The sequence below is a fragment of the Rhinichthys klamathensis genome, unplaced genomic scaffold (genome assembly GCF_029890125.1).
Source record: "Rhinichthys klamathensis goyatoka isolate OS25496 unplaced genomic scaffold, OSU_Roscu_1.1 h1tg000269l_1, whole genome shotgun sequence".
In the NCBI taxonomy this organism is placed as follows: domain Eukaryota; kingdom Metazoa; phylum Chordata; class Actinopteri; order Cypriniformes; family Leuciscidae; genus Rhinichthys; species Rhinichthys klamathensis.
In genome coordinates this window covers 765,492-786,507 of record NW_026606789.1, presented here as the reverse complement: position 1 = coordinate 786,507, position 21,016 = coordinate 765,492, and the positions used below count along the sequence as shown (strand labels likewise).

The following is a 21,016-nucleotide window of genomic DNA, read 5'->3' as shown; positions in this document are numbered from 1 at the left end:
GGCTCAGATGAAGACAGTCAACAGTAGCCCGGAACTCATGCAGTATGGCTGATGCGGACATGCATAACTCCAGTTAAGTTGCACAAGTTTAATGATAACATTCCTGATACCTGCATAAGTGTAATGAGGCAAGAGGTACATTGTACCCCATGGGAATGTGTGAAAGTGAAACCCTTTTGGCAAGGTATTGATATGATTGACCAAATACTATCCAAGAAACTACCACTGGATCCTAAGTTTTTTATCCTGTGTATATATCCTATCAGTTCTCCCTTACAGAACAAAGAGGTCAGATTCATAGACGTGTATTTTACAAGCTAAACGTATAATTGCTCTTAACTGGAAAAATATCAATGAGCCAAGAATTGGAATGTGGATTAAAGAAATGGCGTCAGATATGGCAATGGAGAAGATAACGTACATTGTCAAAAATAAACAAAATGTTTTTGAAGATGTCTGAAGACCTTTTACTAACTTCTCAAGGCGCAATGTTAGTGTCCGAACCTGCTACAACAAGAACTAGCTCTGAGGGGAGGGTAGCATCATGATCTACATACATCTGTGAAACACTCTCACCTGATTTAAGTATCTGTAAAATCTTGAATTGAATCCCCTTTTTTCTTTTTCTTATTTATTTATTTATTTATATTTTTACTTATTTTTCCGTCCGGGGATGGGGTGATGGAAGGGAGAACAGGGTAAAAAATATTTGCTGTGTTTTACTTGATTGTTAGTCATTGTGTAATCTGATGCTATGAACTGAAAATTTAATATATTGTAAAAAAAAAAAAAAAGCCTATAATAAAGCAAATAATCTTGCATGTTGTTGTCAGCTTAAGTTTATCTACGGTATTGGTACATTTTAAGTCGGACATGACAATTTAGGATTCAATATTTGATTTAGATTAATTCTGTAACTGCCAGAGTTTTTAATTCACTAAATATCATAAGAGTAATTTATTTGCGAATCTCACACCACTCAAGCTCAATGACATGTTTTCAGATTTAGAAATTCTTCTAATAAATAATGAAATTAATGTACAGTCTAATACACAGCAGATTTAGAAGTGTTTCATGAACCACAATGGACTCAACAAAAAAGGCACATCTAGGCCTGGTTTCACAAAGCCAGAATTAGGCCTTAGTTCAACTAGGACATTTAAGTAGCTTTTATAAATATGCCTTAAAAAAACATTACTGTTGTGAATCTTGAGACAAAACAATGGCAGCGACATATTTTAAGATATAAGTTTATATCAGTTAAAACAGTTCAAACATGCATCTTGTCTGTTAAAGGGGCTAAAGTCCAAACTATTGTCATAAAATAAACTTGTGCATGTTATTCTGAGGATTGAGACTGCATAAAATCTGATGGAGGCAATAAAATAAGTATTTAATTCATTTGTATTTCAGTTGTTGGCAAAATTACAGCTTGATTGAAAAGTCGCACAAATAAAACTATTGTTTACAAGTGATATTTACCTTGGTTTTTCTTAATTTTCTTCACACATTGGCTAAATTCTATGAAAGCACATTTCCACCACATAAGATAAAAAAAATCATGATTTTGTAAAATCATATTTATGACATAAATGTCGAAAATATTATTTACAATCTATAACTATGACAATGAAAGTCCAAATTACAACTTTTAACTCATAATTATGATTTAGTGTTTCATAATTTTGACTTTGCATGTCTATAGTATAATATATATAATATGGTATTGTAAAATGCCAAACTAGAAAATGATTAGATATAAGGCCTACTATTAATATTTCATCGAGCTCCCGCAGAGGTCACTCTATCAGTGTGTCCGCATGTTTGTGACTTTTATTTTGAAGAGCAGTGCAGTAAGCGGCCATCTTGCGCGTTTCCACGGCTGCTGGTGGCGCAGGCTGTGAGACCTGAAGCGTGCTGTGCTCCATCATCCTACAAGCGAAGCGAGGGAAAAAGTTACAACTACGAGCTCCTCTTGAATCCCAACACTGACAAGCATGTCAGGAGACGACGAACAGCAAGAGCAGACCGTTGCTGATGACTTGGTGGTCACCAAGTACAAGATGGGGGCCGACATAGCAAACCGTGAGGATGATTCTGGAGCTTTACGCGCGATTAAGGGTTGAATTTGACCGAGCGGGGGTTCAGCTCAGCGCTCGGCCATGTGTCTGCGAGCTGTAGTGAGATTGCCATCGATGCCAGTCATTTCTGTTTATTTGACTTGGCGTAACTTGCAATCGTATCGACAAGCTTCAGCAGCCTATGTTTTGTAATCTTAACTGCGTTATTTTATGTTATTAAATATTCGGCTAGCGGGTTAGCCAGTTAGCTTTAGTTGTAACGTAGGGACATAAAGTGATTGCCCAGAAAGTTTAATTCTGTCATTTTTACTCACTCTCATGTTGCTCTAAATCTGTATGACTATGAACCCGAAAAGGAAATGTTTGACAGAATGTAGGCTAAGTGACAGCCTGAGTCTCCATTCACTTTCATTGCATCTTGTTCCTTAGAATGAGAGTGAGTGGCGACTGACCCTGTGATTCTGCGTATCTCCTGTAGAGTTTACAGTCGTCTGTGTGCATAGATAGATCGTAGAGTGAAAAAAAGTGTGTCATAGTGTCTAGTATTGTCTTCTAGTAAATTTAATGCCAGGTGCTGAGAAAGCTTCAGCAAATGTCAGTCTTCAATTTGTTTGTCACGATTCCTTTTAGAAGTGCTTACAGATTTAATGTGTGTATTGATCTCCTTCAGACCTGATCACAGTGCTTTAGGTAGGGTTTCCAATTCCTTTGGGTGGGAAACTTTGTTGTTTCATGTGAAATCTTTCCCCTCAGAGGCTTTGAAGACTGTCATAGAAGCAGCCAAGCCTGGTTTGTCTGTCCTCAGTCTGTGTGAGAAAGGAGACGCTTTCATCACTGCCGAAACAGGCAAGGTCTTCAAGAAGGAAAAGGAAATAAAGAAAGGTAAGAATGTTTCTGAAACCTCAAGTGTTTTTCCATTACATTTTATTCATTAAAATCTTGAATGTGGTGACTTTTTAATATATATATATATATATATATATATATATATATATAAATATATTAAAAAGAAGTAGAAAAATTATTTGTTATTGTTATATATATATATCCTATGTATGTGTATATATATATGTGTGTGTGCGTGCGTTTTGTAAATATAAAATGATTTGATTTATGTATGTATAAATAAATAAATAAATGTGGTATTCTTCTTGTGTGACAGGGATTGCCTTTCCCACCTGTGTGTCTGTGAACAACTGTGTGTGCCACTTCTCACCAATAAAGAGCGATCCAGACTATACGCTTAAAGACGGTGACTTGGTTAAAATGTGGGTATTATTTCTGCTTTATGTATATATGAATATATATATATATGTTCATCTGTTTTTAGAACATTTCCTCATTACTGCATTCTGTTTTTACACAGTGACCTTGGAGTGCATGTGGATGGCTTCATCTCCAATGTTGCTCACAGCTTTGTAGTTGGCGCAACCAAGGTATGTCTCTCTTCTTTGTGGATGCCACATTCTGTTTCATTCTGTTTAAACGTGCGCTAACATATAATTTGCTGTTCTTCTAGGACAATCCTGTGACAGGACGGAAAGCGGATGTGATCAAAGCTGCCAACTTGTGTGCAGAAGCTGCTCTTCGGCTGGTTAAGCCTGGGAATCAGGTTAGATAGAATCAGTCTGGTCCTGTAAATAACTGCTTATAACATCTTCATGAATAACAGTGAATAATGATTTAGTTTTTTTTTTGAGTCACAATAAATTCTCTATTATAAATTGGATCATTTCCTTGTGGAAGTTAACTGATAACCTTGGTCTACATGTAAAGACAATATCTTGGGAGAATGGTACTTAATAAAATAATGTTTAATCAGTGTTATTTTAGTATTATTTTTAATTATATTTAATGATATTTTGAATTAGCTTTTTTTTTTATATATATATATATTTTCAGTTTTCTTTTAAATTTCACTTAAAGGGTTAGTTCATCCAAAAATGTAAATTCTGTCATCAGTTGCTCAACCTCATATTCTTCCAAAATCAGAAGACTTTTGTTCATCTTCGCAACACAAAAGATGTTTTGAATGAAATCTGAGAGAGTTCTTTATCTCCAGTTAAAGTCTATTCACCTAACACTGATGCTTCTAAATGTTCATAAAGATATATTAAAAGAAATCCATATGAATCGAGCAGTTTAATCCAAGTCTTCTGAAGAGTCGTTTTCTATGATGAACTGATTGAATTTATTATTTTATTCACATATAAACATTGATCAGTGAATGTAATTAAGTCTATTCATCATATAATTGATTGTCTCTTCAAAAGAATTGGACTTGGATTTCATCGCTTTATGAACGTTTTTAAGCGTATAGAATAGACTTTCAATATCTTCATTTGTGTTTCAAAAGTAAGCGATTTCTAATGGCTTTGGAACGACATGAGATTGAGTAAATGATGACAGAATTTTTCTCATTGCTTTTCCAACTTGAGCACTACATACAGTCACAAAGAATTGTTCTCTACACAGAATCTGAACCAGTGTCACAGACCATAATAATGCCAGCATCACTTGGCCAATAAATAGGCTAGGCTATAGTTTTATTACTTTTGTCATTTTGGTAATTTTAGCATTTCAACTTATTAAACTTCAAATTAAACCACGGCAACATGTTTTAATTTTAATATAAGTTAAAGGGTTTTTTGGCTAATAGTTATATTTATTTCAATTTTATTTCAATTACCGAAAATGATTTTTAATATTTTCTTCATCATCTGTTTTTCTGTCTCTCAGAACACTCAGGTCACAGAGGCCTGGAACAAGATTGCCCAATCATTCAAATGCATGGCCATAGAGGGTGAGCTGAACATAACCTGAACTCACTCACTGTTAAAGCATCATGGCGTGGTTTTTAAAACTCATTCCGTCTCTCTACACAGGCATGCTGTCTCATCAGTTAAAGCAGCATGTCATTGATGGAGAGAAGACTATCATTCAAAACCCCACCGACCAGCAAAGGTCAGGACGATGAAGAGCTAGATTGTTTTGGAAAATGATTGAGTGTTCCTCTATGCTAAATTCTCTCTGTCCTTGTCTGCTCTAAGGAAGGACCACGAGAAGGCAGAATTTGAAGTGCATGAGGTGTACGCTGTGGACGTGCTCATTAGCACTGGAGAGGGAAAGGTGAAGACTCGTATTAGCGTCACTGTTCCCTCAATGTCTATCATTAACATGCCATAGATGGCGGATAACCTCGCTCTCTTTCTCCCTGCAGGCTAGAGACTCCGGGCAGAGGACCACCGTTTACAAGCGGGACCCCAGTAAGCAGTATGGCCTAAAGATGAAGACCTCCAGGGTGTTCTTCAGTGAGGTGGAGCGGCGATTTGATGCCATGCCGTTTACTCTGAGGTAATTTATTTTCAGTTCAAGTCACGGTTGAATATTTTTGCTATCACTACTTAAGTATCTTTAGTTATTTGAGGGACAACCACTTAAAAATTTAATTAATAAATCCTTTGTTAAAGAGGTAAATCACAGAGGTAAACCTGGCTAGAAAAGCGAAATTGTTTTTTTAATCGTTGCTACTTAACTAAAGGAATTAGGAAAGTATGATCTGTAATTTTCATAACGGCCCTGAAGCTGTCAAAAGTCCATTAAATGACTTGATTTGTTTCTCCGTAATTCAGTAACGCAAATGTAAAAGAGCGAAAAGATGTATCACTTTCAAATTGAATGTAAGGGTTTCTTTATTTCATGTTTAAATGTTACTTGAGTGTGAACTTTTTTCTTTTTCCTTTTGCCAAATGATCAATTGTTCAATTTAGTTAAAAAAGGATAAATATCGATATGAATGAATTCATATAAAAAGGTCAATTAAAAGGCAATTTTTTTCCATTTATAAAATGACACAGAATTAAGTATGTACTGTTCGAAACTTTAGGGTTGGTACGATTTTATATATATATATATATATATATATATATATATATATATATATATATATATATTAGGGCTGTAACGATACACGTATTCGTATTGAACCGTTCGGTACGAGGTTTTCGGTACGCATTTTTAAACCATGGACATTTGTTGGACCATTTTTCCTGCCGACCAAAATTTCGTTATTTCAAATGTAACGCGTCGCACATGGCAAGCGCGCTCATAATGTAGAGATGCTGGCGTGACCACAACATTGCCCAACATCAAATGGCAAATGTAATGTAAGCGGAACGAAACTGAGCTACTCGTTATTGTGTGGTTGACGGTAGGGCTGTCACTTTACGTTCGAAAATCGATTGCACAATCGATCAGACCAACCAACACAAGTATCGAAAACAAAAATAGGGAATCGATTTTAACTGCCTTCTCTCTGAGCGCGTCCAGCTCGTCACGACACGCCCGCAGCGAACGCGCGTCACACAGCAACTGCAGGCTCTGACAAACACATACAAACTATACTATACTTCTGCATAATGTGTCTCTTTTTACAACAAAAATGTGAATTCTGCCGGTATTCAGACAGTCATGCATACAGATACAGATTCGGCCTACAATCGCCTACGTAGGCGAAATTTGTTTGACATTTCTAATCGTAAACACAGCCATGTCGAAGCCTGCAGTAATGTTTTTCATTGATGTTATGGCAGTCCACTCTGCTTATTGTTTTTCGAGAATCTTGCACTCCTGTTTGTCATTGTGCACGAAACTTCATGCCAATAAATCACTAGAAATATTGCTGACTTGTGCGCGTCTCAAGCGCACTCTTTACGCTCGTCCTAATGCCTGTTAGTTGTCCATGGATTTGCCTATATTTGGCGCTGAAAATGGAAACGTCTTTAGACATGGAAAATCGATTTTACAATCGATTCAATGAACATTTATGTCTCAAAAATCGATCAGGATTTTTTCACATAAGTGACAGCCCTAGTTGACGGACAGTTTATCAGTTTGGACCAATGCAGCGCGAGCCGATCTTAATCAAGCAGCACTCTTACTACACAGCCAAATCCAGTAAAGAAAACATTTGAATTTGCCACTGAAGTAATAACATCGCTGCGAGATCTAGTGAGAAACATTCACATTTCTCCGTTATTAAAGCAGCACTAAGTAGGAATTCCGTTTTTGGCAAACAGCGACCCCTAGAGTCCGCTGTTCAGTGGGATGGACGCTGTAACGAGTGGAAATAAGGTATGGCCCCTTTAAGAGCTGCGCGCGGCCTGTTTAACTGTCGGCAGTCTGTATTGTATGTGCGCCTCGAACACCACATGTATACGGCGGCGGGTTATTTCAGTTTGATGCTTATTTTATCAGATCTGTTTTTTGCCGTAAAGCAATTCATTACCTCGCGAGACCTGATATCACACGATAGTTCCTAACACTGAAGCCGGCGGCCCGCCGGCCCAAAGTTGCAAGGGTGGTTTTGCGGCTCACAGGCACCAGGGGGGTGCGAGACGACCACCATTCAACACGAAATCAGTAATATAAACATTAAAATGACTCCAAAGCTGTTCGGTTAAGGTAAAAAAGTTACTTCGTTCACCTTTAACGGATCAAACAGCGCTGACGTGGAAACCAGGAAGAAACATTGTGCCATTCAGTGTCCACAGATCAGCAACATTCACCATGGATTTACTGTTGTAACTAGGGCTGTGCTCAAAATATCGATACGACGATACATCGTCATGAACTCCTGACGATGCGCGTATCGATACAGCAACTGCTGTATCGATACTGTCATGCTTTTGAATGTAGCCAATTCAGGGCTCGAATTTCAGCACGGGATTGCGAGTATTACGCATTATTCTAACCATATATATTCGATATAACATCGAATTAGTCATTTTAAAACATTCTGAAAGACACAATTTCACAAACAGCGTGAGTGTTCAGCTGTGCCGCGTCTTCTGTCTCTATCTCAAAATGGGTTGCTCAAGGCAAGCGTCAAACGCGCTGAAGGCGGCGATACACTCTCGCTTTCGGGAGTTGGGACATGACGGAATATTCACTTGCATATTCGGGCCAGTATTGCATTGTCACTTAAGTTTACCATTCGCTCGTCTTTTTAAGTCTTACCACTCAAAACATTCAAGCGATTTTAAACTATTCAGTGCTCGCACGCTCTCTGAGAGATGGTTTTCTCTGCATGCATACATAGAGTAAAGCCGCCTCACAAACAGCCTGTGAGTAACAAAAGTTCTTTTTCACGGATTATATCGCTTTTACGGACAAAAACAAGCAAATTGATGTCAAAAATGTCAGTCTTGGTGAGTATTCAACACAGTCGGTTAATGCATGTGACAGCATAATGAACACAGGATCCGTGCACTAGCTCTTAAAGTGACGGCAGCCATGTGTGTCTGTCATTAATATTGTCGTCAAAACAAAAAAAGATAGCTTTAATTATAAGGAATCTGGATTCATAGCCAATGTATTTAATTTAGTCAGGACTAAAATACTACCCAATGTTATTGTACATTTAATTACTTTAAGTTTCTGTAGTATTTCTGAATACTAGTGCTAGACCTATTCAAACAAAAATGCTCTTTATTGGTAGGCTATCTTTATTCTACTGTATTTATTTGTTTAAAATGATTTCAACGTAATGTAAAGAAATTACTTTGTTTGGTGCACATTCCAACACTTATTTAATTGAACTCTCATTGTTTTTTAATGACAAAAACTAAATAGTTTTTCAGTTATCACAACTGTTATAACACTGTTTATTCAATAAAGATATTACTCTGCTCAAAAGAAATTTAAATTCCAAATTGATCCATATCGTGATACGTATCGTATCGTGGCTTTAGTATCGTGATGCGTATCGTATCGTGACATTGTTGGTGATACACAGCCCTAGTTGTAACACTACTAACTGTAACCATGGAAGTTTGGCAGCAATAGTAGGCTATAATGCTTTCAAGTAACATTACGTCGGTTTTATTTTGACATTATGAATACAATTGCTGCCCTCAAATGTTAATCTGAACTAAAATTACCCTTTGTTTATAACTACTACAATATTACATTTCATTTTTTCCAAGGAGCTGTTTTGTTTTATAGCCTATGCTCCTAAGAAAAGTCAAGTATAGCTCCATCATTGCTCAAAGTAAAAAAATATCATACTTTATGATATTAGTTTTAATAAAAATATAATTAAAAAAATTAAATCAAGGAAATTTCTCTGGCATTTCTTTCTTTTTGCTGTATCGAAAATGTACCGAACCGTGACACAATTGTATCGTATCGAACCGAACCATGAATTTTCTGAACCGTTACACCCCTAATATATATATATATATATATTAGGGGTGTAACGGTACACAAAAATCACGGTTCGGTACGTACCTCGGTTTTAAAGTCACGGTTCGGTACGTTTTCGATACAGCAAAAAGTAAGAAATGCCAGAGAAATTTCCTATTTGTTAAAAGAAAAAATATTTCCTACATCTTGAAACTTTCAGGTTTATAAATGGGGGTCATCTTTAAAGGATGAACAAATAATGTTTTGGTCATCACATTAAAAATAACATTTAAATATATGAAGAGTTTAGATGCAAAAGCCATTTGAAATTTTCTTAGAATGATCATTTTTATCAAGCTTGTATATTTAAGTTCAGTAATTTCACTTAAATGGCAATGAAGATTGCCTATTAATTGTCATTTGAGTGAAATTACTGAACTTAAATGTACAAGCTTCATAAAAATGATCATTCTAATTTCTAGAAGAAAATTTCAAATGGCACTTATAGAGGCTTTTGCATCTGAACTCTTCATATAGGCTATTTATTTATATAATATTTGAGTTTTGAAGTGCTGGGAAAAGATGTGTGAAGTACTTGAAAGCATTTCACTATTCCAGCCAAACTGGTTACAGTTAGTGTTACTATATTAAATCCATGGTGAATGTTGCTGGTCTGTGGACGTAAAGTATTACTAGTTCATTCACGGCACAATGTTTCTCCTGGTGTCCACGTCAGCGCTGTTTGATCTAATAGAGATCTACGGTTAATAACGGAGAAATTTGAATGCTTCTCACTAGATCTCGCAGCGATGTTATTACTTCAGTGGCGAACTCAAATGTTTTCTTTACTGGATCTCTTAACGCTGTGTTGTAACAGTGTCGCTTGATCGAGATCGGCTCCCGCTGCACAGATGTTGCTGCTCTGCTCCGAACTGATAAACGATCCGTGAAGCACAATAGCGCAGTTTCGTTCCGGTTTCATTACGCTTGCCATTTGATGTTGCGCAACGTTATGGTGATTGCGCCAGCGCGAATTTTGTCGGCAGGAAAAATGGTCCAAGGAATCGTTCGGTTTGTATGCGTACCGAACCGGAAGCCTCGAACCGAAACGGTTCAATACGAATACATGTACCGTTACACCCCTAATATATATATTATGCTGACCCAAGCTGAATGTACACTGCTCAAAAAAATAAAGGGAACGCTTAAACAACACAATGTAACTCCAAGTCAATCACACTTCTGTGAAATCAAACTGTCCACTAAGGAAGCAACACTGATTGACAATCAATTTCACATGCTGTTGTGCAAATGTGACAACAGGTCGAAATTATAGGCAATTAGCAAGACACCCCCAATAAAGGAGTGGTTCTACAGGTGGTGACCACAGACCACTTCTCAGTTCCTATGCTTTCTGGCTGATGTTTTGGTCACTTTTGTATGCTGGCGGTGCTTTCACTCTAGTAGTAGCATGAGACGGAGTCTACAACCCACACAAGTGGCTCAGGTAGTGCAGCTCATCCAGGATGGCACATCAATGCGAGCTGTGGCAAGAAGGTTTGCTGTGTCTGTCAGTGTAGTGTGCAGAGCATGGAGGCGCTACCAGGAGACAGGCCAGTACATCAGGAGATATGGAGGAGGCCGTAGGAGGGCAACAACCCAGCAGCAGGACCGCTACCTCAGCCTTTGTGCAAGGAGGAGCAGGAGGAGCACTGCCAGAGCCCTGCAAAATGACCTCCAGCAGGCCACAAATGTGCATGTGTCTGCTCAAACGGTCAGAAACAGACTCCATGAGGGTGGTATGAAAGCCCGACGTCCACAGGTTGGGGTTGTGCTTACAGCCCAACACCATGCAGGGCGTTTGGCATTTGCCAGAGAACACCAAGATTGGCAAATTAGCCACTGGCGCCCTGTGCTCTTCACAGATGAAAGCAGGTTCACTCTAAGGACGTGACAGACGTGTCAGAGTCTTGAGATGATGTGGAGAACGTTCTGCTGCCTGCTTTTATCAGTGAAGAGCACTGCTGCTTTTCAGCAATTTGCCAATCTTGGTGTTCTCTGGCAAATGCCAAACGCCCTGCATGGTGTTGGGCTGTAAGCACAACCCCCACCTGTGGACGTCGGGCCTTCATACCACCCTCATGGAGTCTGTTTCTGACCGTTTGAGCAGACACATGCACATTTGTGGCCTGTTGTCTATTCCATTTGCACAACAGCATGTGAAATTGATTGTCAGTGTTGCTTCCTAAGTGGACAGTTTGATTTCACAGAAGTGTGATTGACTTGGAGTTACATTGTGTTGTTTAAGTATTCCCTTTATTTTTTTGAGCAGTGTATTTGGTCAAAAATACAGTAAAAATAGTAATATTGTTAAAAAAAAAACTGATTGACTGATAGATTTTTAAAAAAAAAATTATTCACAATATTAATAGTGATAATGAATTTTCAGCATCATTACTCCGGTCTTCAGTGTCACATGATCCCTCAGAAATCATTCTAATATGCTGATTTGATGCTCAAGAAACATTTATTATCAGTGTTGAAAACAGTTGTGCTGCTTAATATTCTTGTGGAAACTGATTCCCCTCCAACACCCAAACCTCCCGGATTCTTTAATGAATGCAGGTTTTTTTTAAAGCATTTATTTCAAATTTAAATCTTTTGTTACATTATAAATATCACTTTTGATCAATGTAATGCATTCTTAGTATTAAAAGTATTAATTTCTTTTTTTTAAAAACTGACCTGACTGAGCGGTATATGTATTAATAAATAATATGAATGCATTACATAAATAAGATATTAGACCAGGTCACTTTACATTTATGCATTTGACTTGGTGTACTCTATCTATTTGTTTATGTGCATTTTCCTCCCAATCAAACATGTGCAAGACAAACTATTTACCTCTGTTGTTCATCACATTTCATTTAGTCTCTCTCATTGTCTTTGTGTTGTCTGATGCCTGTGGGCTATCAGGGCATTTGAGGATGAGAGTAAAGCTCGGCTGGGTGTGGTTGAGTGTGCCAAGCATGAGCTGCTTCAGCCCTTCAGTGTCCTGCATGAGAAGGAAGGTGAGACAGTACCTCAGTCTTAAAATTTCACTTCTATATGTAAAATGTTCAACCAAGCATGAAGATGATACGGTTAAACTTTTACAACAAATGACTAAATCCAAATGAAAAATTATTTCCTGTCACGCCGGTGCTCAGAGAAGCGCATCCAGCTCATTTTTCCGCATGACCAGGTCAAAGACTGTTAATATTTAAAAAGTTTGGTGCCATCCGCAAAGTTTCAAGAGTCACTTTGTCAAACCTTCTGTCTCCTTATTTTTCTCTTTCAAGGTGAATATGTTGCGCAGTTTAAATTCACAGTGATGCTAATGGCAAACGGCCCTCTGCGTATCACCAATGGGCCTTTTGAACCAGAGCTTTACAAGTCTGAGTTTGAAGTACAAGACCCAGAGCTCAAGGTAAGAGACTTAAACGCAGGGAACTAGTGTGTGTTTAACCCTAAGGAGTCTATGAAAAATTCAAAATATGTAAAGTTATTTAAAGAATTTGACATTATTTTCATTCTTATTTCCATGGTCTGGTTGGAAATCATGATCATTTTATTGACAGAACAAATTTTTCAATAATATATATATATATATATATATATATTTTAAAAGTTAACTGTTTAAACTAAATAATTGTCAATAGTATCAAGAAAATAATAAATATTTAATTTAGCTCTTTTCTACCCAATTTTTATTCTAGTCTCTGGATTGTGTGTGTGTATATATATATAACTCATTCGTTACTCCTGTGCTGTTATCTGAGCGCACACTATCTGATAACACAGCATTGATTCCTCTTTCATGTTTCCTTACACATTCACAAAATGTACACATACACACAAAATTGTCAAAATACCCGAAAAATTATCCGATCCGTGACTGAAAAAAACGTATGATTCGAACCATGAGTTTGTGATTAAATATATATAAACAAGAAAATGTTTTACAAATTGTTTGACTATAAACAGTTTTTTGTTTTTTTTATAAAAGTTTGTATAATTTAATTTGTTTAATATTTGTACTATTTCTATTTTTAGTGAAGTGGTCCCTTGAAATGAACATGGGACACATATTTGGGGGTCCTTGGCAACAAAAGTTTGAAAATCTGGTCAATACAATAGCCGCTTTCCGACCGGAGGGACTTTTGCAGTTCCTAGAACCTAACGTTCCTATAACCTTTTTTTTCGCGTGTTCCGACCGGACTAAGTTGGGGATTTTTTAGTTCCTCAGACCGTAGTTCCTATAACTCTTTCAGTACCTAGTCTAGAGCGAGGACTTTTTAAGTTCCCTTTCCCTAGGTCTACGTTGATTGGTTCAACTTATAAGTCACGCCCAGTGTCAACACATTTTACTCACTCTGTTGCAATTCGCCTATGTATGCTATGCTAACTCATAACATAACGCATTCAACCAGCTAATTGCTATGCTTGCTAAACTTACCCGTCGTTTTGTTTGTCTCCTGCGCTCTGCTCTTCTATCTTCTTCCATTATATTACTTAAGATCATATTACGCTGGAGCCTTCGTCTTCTTTGTTTCTCTGTACAGAACTCAAGCATAGTCTTTAAACGCCGCCGTTCGTACTCGTTATTAAGGTCCCAGCGATGCAGAAAAGGAACATTCGGATAGCCTCCTCCACGCTGGTTTGTTGTTGTTGTATGTGGCGCCGCCGCCGTGCTTGCGTCACTCCCTTAGCCCTCCTACCAGTTCCTATGGCCACTTGGCCAGTGCGAACGCAAACAGCAAAACCGAGTTTGGGGGAGAGTAGTTCTTAGAACTGTTTAGAAGTGGACAGTTCCTATAACTAAGTTCCTGTAACTACTTGGTCGGAAAGCGGCTAATGAGACGTTTTTTTGTTGTTTTGTTTTTCCCGCAGGCATTGTTGCAAAGCTCAGCCAGCCGCAAGGCACAGAAGAAGAAGAAAAAGAAGGTTGGTTGTGTCAACAGCTGCTTACACAATTTGTAATAGCACTTTGTTGTGAATATGAAACCATATCAGAGACTTTAGATATACAAAGACTGACTATTCATATTACTATGAATGGGAGAATGTGCACTGCGCAATATGGTGAAATACACCCTGCTTTCTAAATAAAAGAGCCTCTCACCAATAGGTAAAGTCATCGCGTCACTGTAGCTGCCGTTAGGAGCTCCGGGTGCTATAGAAACAGTCAGTGTTCGGAGACGTGCACTTCTCTGCCTTGGCTGATCCAACCTGAAAAAATCTGGGTTTTTTGAGCATTTAGAAACTAAATTTATGAGACGGTTGTTGTCAGATTTCATTGGTGATTTCAAATATGAAATGTAATCGTAAGCTTGGTGAACAGCTTTGGAGAATATGATCTTTCAACAGTCGAGCCGTACTTGCGTGACTGAAATAGCTGCCCGAGAGGCGTTCCAAAGAAGTCCGCCAAGTGAAATGACTTGCCTTAAAGAATTTACATACATTGACCATATTTACATAATTAATCTTGTCCCCAGGCATCCAAAAATGTGGAGAGTGCTACAGGACAACCAGTGGAGGCTGAGAGCGAAGCTGCTGCATAGACTCCCACTGCCAACCAAGCTGACTGACAGAGCCTCTGCACAGCCCAAAGAACAGAACCGTTAAAGCTAATTATGACCTGCCCCACTGAGAGGCCTTCCGCCCAAGCCTTCTGTCTTTTTGAATACCTCCTCATTAGATATACAAGACTGCTACAGGGTTTGTGCAGTTTACTTGCAATTGGTTGTCTTTAAATGAGGCTGCTCTTAGAGAGGAGTGTACGGATGCGCAGGCAGATACTGTCCAACCGTGTTTACAGGAGGCGAGTGCTGGGGTTCTTTTGACCCTCTCTGTCATTGTACAAGCATCATGAACAATAAAAGTGTAATGGTGGCACTGTTAAGGCAGCATTGCTGTGAAGTGCCATTCATGTCCATGCAAATGAGATCCCTGTTTGAAATCTGTTAAAGATTGAGTTTTTGTTTTGTTTTTTTGGGAAATGATCATAGTTTGTATTGATGACCTGTAATGAGTCTTTGGAGCAGTAACTGCCTCACCACAACTTAAATATGGCAAACAACTACAATAGAAGCACTGTTTATCAATTTGGTAAGCTTTGATTTCTGTTAAGATGACATTTAAGCATTCGTTTTCTAGTATTTCACAAATTATAAAATTGTTTCATGTAGATCTTCCCTTCAGTTTATTAGTCTGACTCCTGAAACCATTGTTTTTTGACTAAACTGACCAAATTATCCTGCCATTTTATAAGCGTACATCTAATAAATTTAATTAGCCAATTTATGTATCAGAGCCTGGTTTGTTTCAATTTAAGCACTCAAATATTACTATTTTTTTACTCTGTGGATAACCTTATGTACTTCTAAACAACTGTGATGCATGAATCCATCAGAATGCAGTCATGTGATAAGCAGTGGCCCCAAAGGGAAAAGTTGTTTGAATGTCAGAAGATGCAAAATGTCAAACCAAGTGGCTGGCATCTGCAAAACCAATGACATTATACATTTTTTAGAGGGAATTTATCTGAGCCATTCTTGCAATAACTTAACCAACTGGTCCCAATGTGTCCTAGTAGAGAAGTGGTTGTAGGTCCAGTTTTATATAAATTGCTATTATTATATTAGTCAAATCTGCATTGTACTGGAGCCAACACATTTTATTTTTCTGCTAATTTACTATTTGTTTTTACTCAAACTACGCCTGAAACTCCTCTGTTATCTCTAGCTTTTTTAAGTTGGATGATTAAATGCTGTGGCAAAATCCTCAAGTTGGTATTTTAGACAATTGAAAACATGGTTGTTTTTTCATAAATAGAAAACGGTTAAGAATATGTCCATGAGAGGATCAAATTACTCCGAATCATCAAAATATCTAATATATATATATTAGGGGTGTAACGATACCCTCATGTCACAATTCGATACATATCAAGATACTGAACTCAGAATACGATGATATTGCGATAAAAAATGTACTGTTGATTAAAATGCTAAATTTGATATTACATTGTGGGTGTAAATGAATAGGCTTGGACTTTGTGCTGGTAACCCAATGCACAGGACAATAGTGACACCAGAATAAAAATATTCATGATTCTGAAGCTGAAAATATAGAATTATGTCACTGACTAGATATATTTAAAATAATCTTGGCCACTTTTTATTGGTTAAATAAGACATTTGGCATTATCAGGATCCATAAATATTCCCCCATTACATTATATATAGCAGTTTAATGTAGTACTGACACTAAAACTCTGAAAACGTATAAATTATATTTATATAAATTTTCATTTTGGCTGAACTATACACAATACAGAATCAGATTGTCACTATCCGATAGATATTGTTGTATTTTTGTATTGCAATATTGTGACACGATATTGGTACAACGCCCCTAATATATATTTATATTTATTATTATATACAACACCCCTTTTATATATTAGGGGTGTCAACATTTGAGGTGGATCAAAAAAGTTAATCAAATTTGTCCTAAGACAATAACGGATATTGTTCAAATTTAATGTGCAGTGCGTGCAGAATTATTAGGCACGTTGATTTTCTGATCATATTTTTTTTTTTTCATTTTACCAATTCCAAACCACCTTAATCTTAGTAAACTAATTTTGTATTTAATCATTTATAAGTGATGTATAATTGTTCATGAAGGCTGGAAATAAGAAGCGCCTTATATTCAGGTGTGCATAATTAGGCACGTTTTCTTTTACAGATAAAATAAGCCAAAAAAGAGATTTAACTCAGACTGAAAAGTAAAAAATTATTAAATGCCCATGAGAAGGATGCAATACTAGAAATTGCATGTAAGGCATGACTATTGGACAGTGAAATGCTCATTGGGTCAGCAGGGTCAGACAAAAACAGGTGGAGAAGAAAAGACACGTTAACTGCAAAAGAATGAAGAATTAAGTGTGAAACCATCAGGAACCCTTTAGTCTCCAGCGCCATTATATTCCAGAACTGCAACCTACCTGGAGACTTCAGAAGTGCAAGGTGTCAGGATCTCAGAGACTTAGGTAAGGTAAAGAATCCTAAAAAACAACCCCCACTCAATAAGAATCACAAGCTGAAGAGTAGGAAAATACACGAAGACAGTTTTTTATTAGAGACAGACAGATTGAGAGTGACTCTTGAAGGACCAGCACCACATCCTCTCGTACCACAGTTTGAAGAATTCCTCTTTCAGAATCTGGCTGTAAGTTTTGGGAGTTCCTTTTTCAGTCCATCTCTGCAAACGGACTTCAGGGGAGGTGCTAGACTGAAAATGAACTCCCAAAACTTACTGCCAGATTCTGGAAGATGAATTCTTTAGCAGCAGATCAGCATATTAGACTGATTTCTGAAGGATCATGTGACCCTGAAGACTGGAGTAATGATGCTGAAAATTCAGCTTTGATCACAGGAATAAATTACATTTTGAAATATATTTAAATAGAATACAGTTATTTTAAATCGTAATAATATTTCACAATATTACTGTTTTTTGTTGTTGTATTTTTAATCAAATAAATGCAGCCTTTGGTAAAAGACTTCTGTTAAAAACATTAAAAATCTTACCTATTCCAAACTTTTGAACGGCAATATATTTTTTATAAGTTGTAAAATAAATGAAATATTAGAAAACTATTTAGCCTACACATAGAAGATTTATATTTATATATAATAGATTTTTAAGGTAGTGTAAGGCTGGAAACTTATGCTGCTATTTTGAACCAATAATCAGAACAAAATGCAGTTGAAGGATGACGTGAATAATTCATATATATATATATATATATATATATATATCTGACTCCATTAAAGTTGTTATTAATCTTTAACCTCTTATTTTTTTAAAGGTAAAGGTCTTTCTTAGAACTGATATGAAAACGTAGGATTTAACCTGAACGTTTAGATAACGAAAGTTACAATCACTTTAGCTTTCAACATAATCAGTGATAAAAGGAAAGATTCTCAAAGCCTTTAAAGCAGGCAAAGATATTTATTAAGTTACATGTTTAAATATAGCACAGAGAGTAGAATAGAACAACAAACTGTATATAGAAAACTTAGTTGTAACAAATAATGCACTGTTGTGCAGAAGAGGCCGTAAAAGCCTTTCTGGTAGTATGAGGTTAAGCGGGAGTGGCGGGGTTAAAGCCTTTCTCCTAGATCAACAGTTACCTTTCCTTCTTATACCCTGAGCAAAGCATTGTTAAACATGAGTGGAATACCAACACCGAAACCGACCGACAGAAAACCAAAAGATGAGGCAAATGGGTGGTGATCAAGAGGGGGAGAAGAACATTAACATATTCTCCTCAATGCATGTTTAACCAATAGTATAGATTGTACATTAGGATACTTTAATATTAAGTTCACCACCATTCATTTCAGTTTAAGCTGTCAGATGAGACCAAACATGGCATAGTAGTTACATATTAGAACACATTAGTAAATAAACAGTAGCATGTAGTTGAAAGCATGTCCTGCGGAGCAAATGGTATAGGCCTACAGACGTGTCATTGAGGTTCAAATGACTCTGTCTCTCCTGAACCATCCTGTGGCTGGAGTGTCCCAAAAGTCCTCAATCAGCATATTGATGAAATCCCTTGCACTAGATAGGCATTAGCATACTGTGATGATGAAGGCCATTGTGCCACGTTTAATTCACACGTAAAAGGCTTTTTAAAGTACAAGGGCAGTAAAGAGTTCTGTCCATATTTGCTCAGCCCTACAGTAGGCAATTCCCACACACAGAATTTTTTTTTAAATATATATGTAGGCCTATATATACATATACATTGTAGATCAGTGGCCACGTGATTGCCTACACCTGTTTTTGTGAGGGGAACTAAGTTGTTGGAACGAAAACATTGCATTGTTTCTTTCTTTTTAAACGTTCTTGCATGTCACTGCATTTGATATGGTTTAATTAATAATATTATAGAATGAATAATACATTTACATGTTATATTTAAAAATTACATTTCAATTTAATTGTATTATTTTAGTTCAGACCTTGTTTAATAAATACGGCTTGTGTGTTCATTTGCGTTAATTTGCGATGCGTTAATTTGATGATTATTGACAGGTGCAATCGTGCAATCGCACACGTTTCTTTCACGTCGCTGAAAAATGACGCAATCGAGACGTATAAAAGAGCCCGTCCTCCTCATGACGTTCTCTTGAAGTCGTTATCGCTAGACGAGGTAAGGAAGTGGTCTCTGCAGATCTTGTGTTAACATCTCTTACAATCCATACTAATCCAAGATATTTACGTGCCATCCAGCTTTATTTCTAACATTACTTGTTTATTTACAGAACTATCTTGTCATCATGAGAGCGAAGGTAAGTTCAACTTTCATGTATACGTTAAATTGTGTTTATCCTTATCTGGCTAGTCTTGATAGCAACTAGGATGCTAGTAACGTTACACCATTTATTTCTTATAGTTTTTACGCGATAACTATTAATTGGGTTTTAAATGAGTTTTGCTTAAATGTCTTTTTTTTTTTTTTTTTTACGTGGAATAGCCACACGCAGTTAAGTTATGTTTGGGCCTTCTCTGCTAGCCTGCTAAGGCGGTTGTTTCTCAGGAGATATTTCGCAAGACCACGTTGAATTTGCAGCTACCGCATGTTGGTTTTATTGATTGCTTATTCATTGTTAAATGGCACTCTATTAGAAACTAAGTAGTATTCATTGTCGCTGTTTCTTGCATTTTTTTTTTCCGAACCGCCATGCTGCATGGCGATTTGGCGAAAATGCAGCCATTGCGCTAGTTGCTAATGCGCATGTGCAGTTTTTCTCCTTAAATGCTTTGTCTGAGTTACTTAATGAATTCAAATGTATTAATGATTGTGCTTATCTTTTAGTGGCGAAAGAAGCGCATGCGCAGGTGAGTTTAATTAAATGAGCTCACTTTGTCCCTCCTGCGTTGGAAGCATGAAATGACGTTCCATGTTTGTTTGGTTTTTAGGCTGAAGCGTAAAAGGCGAAAGATGAGGCAGAGGTCCAAGTAAAGCGGCCGCCGTGCGCTGAAGCTGGGAGTGCTCCTCCACTTCAATCTCTTCAGCACGAGTCTGTTGGAAGCCCAACTGAAGCTCCACTCAAGCACCATCTATGAGGCCTGCTTTCCCTGAATGAGGATTTGGTTTTCCATCACCTGGTTCTGCGGCAGAAGCATCCTGGTCTTGATGACCAAGTGAACTGTTTTGGACATTCCTCAGACCTGTCAGCTCAGCGTGTTTTTGTTAATGTCTTCAATAAATCTTTTTGGTTTAAAACAATCCCTTTTTTTGGTAATGTTTTATTAATGATGTGAATTTATTTGTGTATGATATGAATTGAGAAGTCTAAGATTGTATTTGCAGGACAGGAGCAGTAGTGTGGATGTGTAAACGGTTTAGATCAGACATGTGTTTGCTGCTATTTGATGGTGCTTGCTCCAGTTTTCTTTATCTGCCATGCAAAGTTTCTTAAAGAGTGCTAAAACTAAAGATTAACACTGGATTAAGTGACTAAGCAATTAAATCTTAGTTTTTAAACCATAGAATTTCATTGTGTTCTAAACATGAAGCTCCTCAGACACAACTGCCACTTACAGGCTTATTGTTCAAGGTCTGGCTATTGGTCTCCTTTGTATAGCGCTTTACAATATTGATTCAAAGCAGCTTTTAAGTG

At 37.1% G+C, this 21,016-nt stretch overlaps 1 protein-coding gene and 1 long non-coding RNA gene across 2 annotated transcripts; both read left to right on the top strand.

The window, feature by feature from the left end:
• The first annotated feature begins 1,877 nt into the window (after positions 1-1,877).
• On the top strand, positions 1,878-15,610 carry pa2g4b (proliferation-associated 2G4, b). Its single transcript, XM_056268058.1, has 13 exons — positions 1,878-2,085; positions 2,835-2,963; positions 3,244-3,349; positions 3,448-3,517; positions 3,601-3,693; positions 4,821-4,884; positions 4,967-5,045; positions 5,132-5,210; positions 5,302-5,435; positions 12,246-12,340; positions 12,611-12,738; positions 14,202-14,255; positions 14,807-15,610. Exons 1-13 carry the CDS (start codon positions 1,998-2,000, stop codon positions 14,870-14,872), a joined length of 1,185 nt encoding a protein of 394 aa, XP_056124033.1. The 5' UTR covers positions 1,878-1,997; the 3' UTR covers positions 14,873-15,610.
• A 3,935-nt stretch (positions 15,611-19,545) lies between these two features.
• Positions 19,546-20,622, top strand: LOC130102137 (uncharacterized). The gene is made up of 3 exons (XR_008809136.1): positions 19,546-19,681; positions 20,209-20,231; positions 20,313-20,622. It is a non-coding gene; the product is annotated as an uncharacterized LOC130102137 (long non-coding RNA).
• Positions 20,623-21,016: the final 394 nt, after the last annotated feature.